General features: G+C 35.0%; 1 protein-coding gene across 1 annotated transcript in view; it reads right to left on the bottom strand.

The window, feature by feature from the left end:
• LOC129003154 (centrosome-associated zinc finger protein CP190-like) overlaps positions 1–11,369 on the bottom strand; it is a 28,237-nt gene extending 16,868 nt beyond the window's left edge. Inside the window, exons 1-4 of the mRNA XM_054431410.1 lie at positions 11,064–11,369; positions 5,420–5,639; positions 3,537–3,658; positions 1,715–1,823 (exon numbers count right to left, since the gene is read on the bottom strand). Of these exons, the coding sequence (XP_054287385.1) occupies positions 1,715–1,823; positions 3,537–3,658; positions 5,420–5,563 (375 nt within the window). The 5' untranslated portion in view covers positions 5,564–5,639; positions 11,064–11,369. The remainder of the gene's footprint in view (positions 1–1,714; positions 1,824–3,536; positions 3,659–5,419; positions 5,640–11,063) is intronic.
• Positions 11,370–12,393: the final 1,024 nt, after the last annotated feature.

Genomic DNA, 12,393 nt, shown 5'->3' with positions numbered 1-12,393 from the left:
TGACAAGGTACAGCTAACTGTGTTAAAAGTTAAAAAAAAAACTTTAAAAAAATTCAAAAAATTTTAAGTTTCAAAAAATTTCAAAAAAAAAATTCAAAAAATTTCAAAAAAATTTCGAAAAATTTCAAAAAGTTTCAACAAATTTTTCATTAAATTATTAAATTAAATTATTCATGAAATTAAAAACAAACATAACTGTAAACAATCCTACTTTGACAGTTAGTTCTCATTTAGTAGGCCTATCACAGTTTTTGGTTGCTGCTTGATAGCTGTTACATAAATGCAAAAAAAATATAGTGCTGCACCCTGTTGGTAAATCTTATAACTTTTTAATGCTTTTCCATATCATAGAACCAACTTTTTTAGTTGAAACAGCTGACTAAATTCTTTAATTCCCTTTAAATATGAATACTCATAAGGTTAACATGGGGAATTACAGAGCCGCTGGGGCGGAGCCCGAAAGGATTTTTGAGATAAGAATATGCCTATATGTTAATCGGGAATGTAAGCCATCATCATGCCAAATTTCAGCCCAATCCGTCCAGTGGTTTATGCGTGATTGAACTTCAGACACCCAAACAAACAAACACACAAACTTTCACATTTATAATATTACTAGCTGGCCCGACAGATGTCATCCTGTCCAAATGTGGTTTCATGTCAAATGCTCATTCATTTTCAAGATGAGCTTGTTCGCATCGCCCAATCACGTCCTGGTTGAAGTTCGTTTGCTACGCTTTTCGCCTTTAGGTTGGAGGTCGTTCGCTGCGCTCACTTGCCTTCAAGTTTAGCTCGTTCGCTACGCTAACTCACCTCTAGGTTGAAGTTGGTTCGCTACGCTCACTCACCTTTTGCTTGCAAATTAGCTGTTGTCATAAATTTAAAAAAATAATAGTGCTGCACCCTTATGGTAAACCTATTAACTTTTTAATGCTATTGAACATAACAGAATCAAATTGTTTAGTTGAACCAGCTGTTAAGATTCTTTAAATCCATTTAAATATAAGTACTCATAAGGTTAACATGGGGAAACTCTAGAGCCACTGGGGTGGAGCCCATTGGACGGATCACAAAATTGGTGGTGGATAAACCTATTCCATGATATTGTACACGTATGTACCGTAAGTTTCGTGGCAATCGGTCCAACGGTGTACGAGCTCATAACGTTCAAACATACAAACTTCCTCGTTTATAAATATAGATATAAATATGTCTTGCCAATACTTAGCGCTTACAAAATCACAACCTGATTACAACAAATTCAGCATGGTGTGTTATATCGTAAATCAATCTACATAATTTATAAAATTATTTATTTTTCAGATATTAAATTAAAGCAATAAATAATCATGGTAAATCATGGCTAAAAAGTTTAAATAAAACGAACAAACAAAATCGTGTTGGGCCAGTCGGACTGACAATATACCGCCTGATTTGAATTTGTATACAACAGGGTTTGGAAGGAAGAATAAAGAAACTCTGTGTAGCCTGGTTATTGACGAGCCAACACAGTTCATATAATCGCTGCGAGACTGTGTCAACTTTTCTCTAGCGGAAAAAATGTATAACACTGTTGGCGGCACGCTGTCAGCCTGATTGGCCCAACGCCTTTATTCTCCAAGCTTGGTGTTGGGCTGATTGGGCTGACATGATAGTTAAAGTGTTAAAATAAATGATTTTTTCTATCAACTATCAAGTATTCAAAGGACTTTACCTGCTTTTGCAGTATTTCAATAATGTAATTCATTCCCAGCTGTTTGGCTACCAAACAAAGACGACTCTTCTCTCCAGCTACATACTCAAGTTTACCAGTGTACATGCAGCTGAAACACCAAATAAAACTGAGATTAATCAGAAACTTAAGTAAAAATTATTTTTTAACTCTTCCTGGGCCTTGAACAGATATATCCGTCTTGATAAATTTCTTTTCTGGACTGAGGTCTTAGCTATGGGACGAAAAATCGGTCGGTTGTCCGTGCGAGCGAATCATTCGCACCAAAACATTTCAAAAATGTGGATAAGCATGGGAGCGTCCTAGTTGGGCGACCGACGATGCAAGCGACGGTGCCGTACGACCGACCGACTATTGCGGTTGTAAACCTTGGAAGAGTGAGGCATTAAAATAAGGCTTTCTGGCACAGAGTTTGGCCGCATAGGCCTAATGTTTGTTGTCTTCAATGTTAATTCCTTCTTTAATTTGGCAACGATGTAGTCAAATGTATCCATTGACATCCTAGTGTAGTTTTTAAAAAGTTCAAGATACAATCTCATCAACTTTTTCATTCAAATGATGAATCTCACCAAATTCATACCTGTCCTTAGAATTCTCATTTCTAGCACTCCTGCATCCAAATATTTTTTTTTTTATCCAAGCATGAATTGTAGAAGAACTGTCTAGCAGCACGAGCTTACGTCTTTTCTCAACTGATAACATGGCAACAATGGTCGTCAGTTACTGCGACGACTGCACGGCTCAGTGTGGACACTCAATTCCGTCGTCAGACAAGAATCGCTCGCACAGACGACCGACCGATTTTTCGTCGTTCAGCTAGGGTGGGGCTAAAGACGAATATATCCGTCCAAAGAACATATTGATATAGGCCTACATTGTTTACAATACAAATGAACAATATACTGCATTATAAATGGGTTATTTTTTGTGTGATTGGCAATAATAAATAATTTGAGGGATTTCATACTTGGCATTGAAAATAATAGTAGGGAATGTGATGGATTTGATGAACCTGAAGAACAGTCTTTACATAGTGGAAGTCTTGGTAGGGAAAGGGAATGTGGACACAGGAGGGGGAACTGAATGGTTTAGATTTACTTCAGAATGATAGATAAATTTTTATGAATATAAAAAAATCAAACAAGGGAAGGAATAATAAGGTTTACTGATATGTCCCTCTACCGCCCACAAGAATACTCCAGATTATTGGCAATTTGTTCAAATTTCATGATTATCACTACGGGCGGCAGACAGATATATCTGTCTAGCTTAAGTTTTCTTTAGGCTTAACCCATCAAATCAAATTTAATTTTTTTCATAACTTTAGTAGGCCAACCAAAATTAGTTCAGTGCTAAGGAAAATCTGTCTATGATCCATGAATTATTTCAAGAAAATTAAATATAAAACATAACCTTAAAGTTTTAAAATATTTTGGCAAAAAATAATTAAGCTCCAGCCCTTTATTTAATTTAGGACTAAAAAGGGTTCAAATAAAATTGTTTACAAAATTTTATGAAATTTTGCATTAATATTATTACGGTTTGATAACATAAGTATTTTTTAACACTAATGGAAAAAAAAAACTGTAGTAGACTGAATAGTCACTATTTATCACTATTTATTCGGGAAAGTAACGTAGATCAAAAGATGAGATGCTATATGAAATAACAGGTGTATGAGTGAACTTTTAAACTATCTAGACCTCAACAAAATTAAGAAAATCCATACAATTGTATAACTACCTGTAGTCTACTTTATTTCAAAAATAGCCTACTATTCATATAATTTGACAAGTTCACTTACTCTATTAGTGCTCTAACGTGTGCAGGTTTGATGTTCTTGGGCATGTGCAGGACAACTGCGCCAGAGGCAGGAGGTAATACATCAAAAAAGCCACTACACGCTTTTAAAATCACTTTATGAGCCTGCAAAACAACATGTTTAGTCAATCCTTTATTTTTACATTACCTTACATTAAAATTCAGCAAAGCTGACGTGACAGATGAAATTGTCAGCTAAAAACAAAGCTTAAGACAAAAAAAAAAACAAAAAAAACATAAATTACTAAAATTCAGTCAACACATCGTTAATAAAAAGTTAAATAACATTATAATATGCCTTATCAATTAACAATTTAGATACGTCCAGATAATTTGTTGTACATTTGTTCCCTAAATGCTGTGGAAGATTTTCAAGAGCAGTAAGCCTGTGAATGGGCAGTTGTAAATCATCTTGGTTCCTAGTCAAGCATTGATTGTAATTTTCATTGTAAAAGTAATTTAAATTTTTTTCAATAAACAGTAAAGTTTGTAAAATATACCTCCCCCATAAAAACTTTTGAAAAATAATAACTCCAAACTAGCGTTTTTATGCAATCAAGACATAATAATTTTTAAAAAACAGATTGGTATTTTAATTGGGATTATTATATTTAACCTATTTGATTAGGGTGTTCAAAAATAAAATCATGAATTTAAATTAAGTTCATTGGACGGAACTTATCCTTACTTAGAAATCTCCTCAAAACAGGATAGCTTTACCAAGTGCACCTAAACAGTGGGAATGCCCGTTTGGGCATTATCTAAGCCAAAATTGAACAGTACAAACATTTAAATCCTTTTCTACTTTTACAGGATTTTTGATATTGTGTAATAACTAAAATCGGGGTTTGGCGGGCCTAGCAGCTTTAACTTAACTCTCTGTGTTAAAACTTACCACCCACATACATTGTAGACATATTTTTAACCGAATTAATAGTTCATTATTAGCACTAAACAACACTTCTAGGTATATTAATAAATTAACAACTCAAATACCGGCGCGCATGGCACAATAAACATAACCTCACGAATCACTACAGTATTCGCTTATTTGACTGATCAGTGATCAAATAATAATAATTGTGATGACGGATCGCAGCACTCAGCGCTCGTTGTGGCAATAGTTAAAACTACCCTACACATTCCTTCCACCCCTATCACGCTTGACAACAAAGTAAAAAAAAATCCTAGCCTGACGCCGCCACTGTCGCTACGCCACTGAGTGTAACTGAACTCTCTTTTGCAAAAATCAGCAATGCTAATTAATGGTAGAATGGCGTGATATGTTTAACCAACACATACGTACTTCCTACAGCATTCCCTGTTACAAATCTAGACCAAATAATACTCAGTCTTGAATGTTAAGCACTCATTGTAAGAATATTAAGGTAGTACCGTTTGAGAAGAAAATGGAAGAGTTAAAAAAAAATTAAAAAAAAGAAAAAACTTCAGTTTTCATATAGCCTACCAAAGTAGGCCTATGCAACATTAATGAACTTGAGATATTAATTTATGTGACAACAATAGGGTGACACAGTTATAGGTCTATAATTTACATGAAACATTTTTGTATTACAAAATTAAATTAACGTTAGTATTATGAGGACCCAGTTCTGGTGAATATCAACTAAAGCCTGATGGAAAATTACATTCACAGACTCTCCAAAGATCAAAAATGTGAAAATCATTCTAGTGTATATTTTTTTACTCACTGAATTCTTGTTCTGCTATGGTACTAAAACCTATTTGTCAATATGGGGTAGAATATATTCACCGTTGATATTTTTGTAATGTTAATTCCATTGTCCAATTACAAGATACCATATTCCAACTTAATTAGCCAAACTAGTTTATTTGTTGGCTTACCTGAATGATAGTGGTATCATTAGGAAACTTCAAAGTGACGTCACACAATTCTGACTTGTTGTATAGTTGGTTCATTTTAGAGACCACATATTCCTCCCACTTAGGGAGGATAAATGTCTTTTTCTCTTTGCTTTCTGTCACCATTTTGTTTTATTTATTAATTTTTTTTAACTTACAATATTGGCCTCAATTCTTCAATCTTTCACAACATAGCAACCAACTGAAAAAAAATAAATGGAACTTTAAAATAAAAGATATTTATTGGGCAACACTTAAGTCTCTAGTTTTTTTTTTCAATTCCTTAAATCAATGAGCTTAGGAATGGTTTTAGATATGCTCCATCCCTAAGTATTTCAGTTGACAATTTTATTTTTAACTTAAAACAATTCCTTAGATCTCTATTTATTAAATTAACTTGTTCATGGTGGTGTTATTTGGCATGCAATGCAGGGGGGAGGGCTCACCCACGCTGGTTCCAGTAATTTCTACCAGATACCTGAGCTTTTAAAATGTATTATATAGGCATTCTGAGGAAGCCACTTCACAGTTAAGGCAAAATTTCTGGCAACAGTGAATTAGTGACAACGAGGTTGAATAACATCATTAAAACTCTCTACCACATGTTCTGTACTGTATTACAATAGATTTGGAAAGCATCAATATATTACTTTAAAGTCCTTGGAGCTCGGGCGTTCTAACTCATTTAACAATTAAAAAACTATAAAAAAATCTCCAATCTCACAGTTTACTAGATATTTAAATTACTATCACTCTGGTGTTTGAAATAGTATAACATTACGTTACTAGTCCTGAAAATAGGTGTTTACCAGACGAGTGTGGTCGTTCCCGTGCGAGACGAAGTCAAGTACGGGATTACCATACGAGTCTGGTAAACACATTTTGGACGAGTGACGTACAAAATTTTACACCATATACTACTAAATCTGTACAAATCCTTATATATTACCACTGACTAAAGGACTAACAATCACTAGTCATAACCTCTAAGAGAGGTTATGTTTTTGTTTAGTAACACTCATTGCCAAATGCAGTATAATCAGCTGTTTGGTGTCCGGTAAAACTCATTACAGTACACTAGTACGCAATGAAACCCCATTTAATTAGGCTGTCGGCAAACAGCTGTTTTCTTGACTAAATCCTTGCATGGGAAGTTCGTCAAAATAGTGTAGTGTGGCGTAAAAAATATTTTGAGATGGTTAATAACTCTTCAGCGGCTGTTTGAAAATTAACATTGCTCTTGTGGTAGACAAATCCAAGTGATGGTCGTTAGCTTGCATGGACAAAATTTTTTGGTTCCCTTGGAGAACAATTCAAAACTAAAAAGAACATAATCCCAAGGTTTATTAGATTTTTAAATTATTGAGCGGAGCGAGCGAAGCTCTTATACGTCGACTCTCATGCATTTCGTAATACGCAAACTCCTCCTAGACGGTTGAACCAATCGTTTTCAAATTTTGCATGGTGATAAAGACCATATCGGTGAGTGCCAACTTCTACAGTATATGGCGTTAAAAAAGTCTCTCAGGAATCTGCCCCACTGGGTCTCAAAGTTTCAATGTAATCCTTATGGAAGCAGTATTTGACACATAAACAAAGACATATGATCAGCTGTTGACTTTTGAATTCAGTAAATATAGATATAGCTGATAGCATTATTCCACCGATATTAGAACAGAAACGGTATGGATCATAAATATAATCAAATGACGACACTAGCTTGAGGTCCGTGACGTAGGAAATGGTGAAAGAAGTAGTAAAAGTGAGCAGTCTGGAGTGTGGAAACTGTTTATGACAATTAGATTAAGGTATCTGCATCCCTAAAATTCTATGGGAAGGGAGGAAAACAGGTCCGCGACGTAGGAAGTGGTGAAGGAATTAGTCAAGGCGAGCTGTCCGGAGTGTGGGAACTGTTTATGACGATTAGATTAAGGTATCTGCAATCCTAAAATGCTATTGGAAGGGAAGGAAAAAGGTCCGCGACGTAGGAAGTGGTGAAGGAAGTAGTAAAGGCAAGCTGTTTGGGGTGTGGGATCTGTTTATGACCATTAGATTAAGGTATCTGCAATCCTATGATGCTATGGGAAGGGAGGGAAACAGGTCCGTGACGTAGGAGGTAGTGAAGGAATAGTATTAAAGGCGAGCAGTCCGGAGTGTGGGAACTTTTTATGACGATTAGATTAAGGTATCTGAAATCCTAAAATGCTATTGGAAGGGAAAGAAACAGGTCCGCGACGTAGGAAGTGGTAAAGGAAGTAATAAGGTGAGCAGTGTGGAATGTGGGAACTGGAAACCGTTTGTAGCAGTTAGATTAATGTATCTGCAATGCTGAAATGCTATGAGAAGGGATGGAAGCATGCCCACGACATAGGAAATGATGAAAGAAGTAGTAAAGGCTAGCAGTGTGAGAGTGTGGGGAATGTTTGTGGCAATTAGATTAACGTATCTAAAATCCTAAAATGATATGGAAAGTGATGAAAACAGATCCACGACGTAGGAAGTGGCTTAGGAAGTAGTACAGTATGAGCATAGTGTGAGAATCGTCTATGGCAGTTAGATTAATGTATCTTCAATCCTAAAATGCTATGAGAAGGGAAGGAAACAGGCCCCTTGACGGAGGAAGTGGTGAAGGAAGTATTAAAGGCTGGCAGTGCAGAGTGGGGGAACCGTTTGGGCAGTTAGATAAATGTATCTGTAATACTTAAATGCTATGAGAAGGGAAGGAAACAGGACGATGAAGAAGGAAATGGTGAAGCAAGTAGTAAGGCTAGCAGTGCAGAGTTTGGGAACTGTCTTTGACAATTACATTAATGTATCTGCAATCCTAAAATGCTATGGGAAGAGAGGGAAACAGGTCCACGACGTAGGGGGTGGTGAAGGAAGCAGTAAAGGTGAGCAGTGTTGAGTGTGGGAATAGATTAATGTATCTGCAATACTAAAATGCTATGGGAAGAGACTATAGACTGTAGGTCAAAATGATTACGAAGCACAAATCGATAAAATATTTTCGATACATGCAATCGTTTACAATCGAAATTTACAACTGAGTTGATAACAGCTGATTTTTACTCGGTTAGGCTAAAAACTATTTTTAATCCCTAAAGAGTAAAAATGCTACTTTAGACCCGCAACACATGCATTAAAACGACTGCTTTTACTGCAGTAGGGCCTATGACAAAAACAATATAATATGAACCCTTGATGACTCCGCTCAATTTTGTGGATGCTCCTGTTAACGCCGCCTAGTAATCACTTTGGTCTTTGAAAAAATATTTTTGGAAGATAAATAGGCCTAACGGCCTAACTCTTCAGCAGCTATTTGAAATCATCTAAGATGGCCGCTAGCCTTTATAAGAACTCTTAAGGTATTAAAATAAGAATTTTTATTGACTCCTTGCCACAACTATAATTTATTCCACTGAAAGTATTTGACCTTACCGTATTTTAGGTTTATTTGTGACTTTTCTAAAAGGAGATAAGTGTAGTTTATTTTGTAAATAATGGACATACCACTTCAGTATAGGTAATGATTATTTAAATTATAATTCCAAATGAATAGGACTTCATTTTTTTTTTAGTTTTTAGGGGTGGCCCGTTTTAACCGACCTTTTGAATTATCTGACCTAAGTCCGGTCTCGATAGGGTCTTAAGAAACTGTAAATCAATTTACATATTTTCCCTTTGATTAGGGTAAACTTACGTTTGTTTGAATGAGTTCGCAAACCAGCATAATTGGACTATGGGAACAGAGGTTTATGGAAGGTTTTATGAGACTGTGACGGGTGGCGTCGTCCTGTAATCTAGCTACAGTAGAGTCCTGCAAACTTGGCCCTCGATAACCCATCAGTCTGGATAACTCGGCCATCACCTGGCTCAGAAAATTAGTGATTTTTTGAGTCCAAGTAAAACATGGACGCAAGCCAGCTCAAGTCAAATCGTTCGCAACTCGTACCAAGGATTTGTTGTACTATCTGACGACTTAATACTGACTTGTAATATAAATATAAATAAAAAAGCAGGTTAAAAAGCTTAACAATTCTATTGTTCTTATTTTTAATCTAGTTCCCGATAACCCGGCATTTCACAAACTCGGCACCCTTCCAGTCCACATTACGCCGAGTTTGCAAGACTCTACTGTACTAGGAGGTCACGAATTGTGGTTATTAGGTAGGTCCCTTAGTTGCCATCAGCTGTATGGGCTGTTAATTAACAGCTGTGTGTAAGAAATTTTGGCCTTAGTCACTAACAAGACTACAAGATCGCGCCACTCATCCTACACTCATCTTCATTCATACTTGGCTTCATACAAAAGTTCGGGGACATATTTTTTTGCGAAAAAATCGATTCATGTTAAAATATTTTTTATGATAGGTAACAAAAAATATATATATTTTTGAGTGAGTGTGAAAATAAGATTACCTATGTTATAAGGAAGATTTTAATATAAGTTACCATGGTTACAGTACTACTAAAACTAAAATAAAAAAAATATTTTAGGTAAAAATAACAGTTTTATCATTGTAGCCCCGCGAGTCAAAGTAGCCCCGGTTGACGGTATCCGTTCTAGATCCGTTACCACTTGCTTACCCTCTTATGTTCCCAACCGGAGACTTTGGTAGGGGCCCCTAATATAATCACACCTAAAACAGAACATATCGTAGAAATAATTTAACAATGCTAGAGTACACTTGTGTGTATCGTACTGGTTGGCGTCAAGAGGGATTTAGCTTGCTACCATAGGTCTGAAAAACTCACTTTACAGTGTGTAGTTGACATCTACGTGCTCATAGAGTGCACCCGCCTACAGTACATAAGAGATGTACCGGTAACCAAAGCAGTACGAGAGCGGATCTATATTTAAATATTGTAGATAACTTTTATAATTTTTTTTCAACTAGGCCTAATATTTTTCATCTTTCTATTATCAGTCATAGAAGTTACTTTAGAATGACTCTTTGATTGAGGTCTTGCTGTTTGTGTTTTTGTTCTTTATTCTTTTATTACCAGTTGCATTTTTGCTCATTTTCGAGCATATTGGCTTATCTAGGAAGTACATTAACTTAAGTCAGTTCATGTTATTCATTGGTCACTGTTTGTTACTTAAACTTGCTCAGAAAAGTTAATGAACTTACATTATGCAAAAAAGGCAACAGTTACAAGTCACTGCCAAAATATGCTTAGTTTTGGAAACACATTAAGAGAGTTAGCCTAAAACGCTAAAATTAAGGATGATAAACATGAAGTTACAGTGTACTGTAATGCTTTAGTTTATACATTCTCTTTTAAAGCAAGACAGGGTTGAGCCTAATTTAATCATTTTAGTTAAGTTATACCAAAATAAACATGAGCCTGGTCTTATCTGCTTGATACTAAACTGAACCATATTAAAATTTGATAGGCCTAGTATGGAATGTACAACCCTCTAATAAGTTATTTGATGTAAACTAAGTTAGCAGTATTTTGATAAGAATGGAAAATAATCAGGTCACAAAGAAGCCATAGCATAAGTTAATGGAGACAAGTATAATGTGCGCAACAAGAATGCTGTGTTAGTGTGTAAACAAACGAAAGTCTATAAATATCAAACAAGTCTATACAATTCAAAATAATTTTAAATCTGCTTTACCTCGGGAACCAGTTAGTATTTCAATCTTTGGCACTAGGCAGCTCCATCTCTTAGAACTAGAAAACATTATTGAACAAAACATCACGTAGTCCTTACTATGGCCGCAAGATTGAAGCACTGGTGTAGAGAGATGTGTTCTGTTCTATCGCAGTACAAATAAAATAAGGAAATTCGCTAAAAACTGGAATAACAAATTGATTCTACAATTTACGAGAGTTAATATCCTAGAGCCACATCCATTATCATATTTTTCGATCACGATATAAATTGTCAACAAAAACTAAAAAGACTTTCTGTTTTGGTTGAGGCCAATCAATAAAACATTTTGATAGATAGAAACCAGAACAAATTCAAGACACGTTACAGTGTTCTCAACCTCAGCTCATGGAATGTTGTGTAAGATATGTCACAAATACTATAACAAATAATCTATCTATATATATTTAATAAAATAAGAGTTTCCCATGTTACATCCCTTTCCCAGTCGTCTTACTTAACCAATTTGTACAATTGAAGTGTAATTTAAATTTTGATTTTTTTTTCCTTTCAGTTCTATTATTGACTTTGGTAATTTATTGAAAAATATTGCTCCCTTGACATAAGGGATGTTCTCTGTTCTCTGAAAATAAGGGAGCAATATTTTTAAATAAATTACCAAAATCAATAAAAGAACTGAAAAATAAAAAATTCAAAATTGTTTTTAGCGAATTTCCTCATGGTAAGACCTAGACTCGGGACCGATTTACTTTTTCGTTTTGAGGTCCCCAGAAGCCAAAAACACCATCCGTTCAAATTCATATATATATATTTATATATGTGTCCGTTAGCGCGATAACTCGAGTAAATATGATCCGATTTTACAAACGTGTAAACCAACGTTTATTCGAACGAGTTCGCGAACCAACATAATCGGACCATGGGAACAGGGGTTTATGGGGGGTTTTATGGAGTAAAAATGGGTTTTTCCCATTTTTACCCTAAAAATAAAAATTGTTGCAATTTATTTCTCAACCATATTGTTGAGCTTAAAAAAGAAATAATTTAGTATATTGAAGCGCTGTTTTATGCCTAACAGTCACGGAGAAAATTCAAAAAAAGTGTAATTTAAAATTCCCATGTTATTCTTATGGAGAAAATGAAAACTGTTGTAGTTTACTTGTTTATGGATATATGTTTATACAATTTTTTCAAATTTATTTATTTCATTCTATCCTATTGACATATGGTCAAAAACACTTTTTACCTTCCCCGTAGCAGCAAACCTAAGCACTGGTTAAATCTAATGTTATTTAAATTGGGAATAAATATGTCTTATTTATGGAAATATTTT

The sequence above is a fragment of the Macrosteles quadrilineatus genome, unplaced genomic scaffold (genome assembly GCF_028750875.1).
Source record: "Macrosteles quadrilineatus isolate MER2022 unplaced genomic scaffold, UCM_ALF_1.0 Scaffold_9__3_contigs__length_116548681, whole genome shotgun sequence".
NCBI lineage: Eukaryota > Metazoa > Arthropoda > Insecta > Hemiptera > Cicadellidae > Macrosteles > Macrosteles quadrilineatus.
This window is presented reverse-complemented; position numbering and strand designations above follow the sequence as displayed.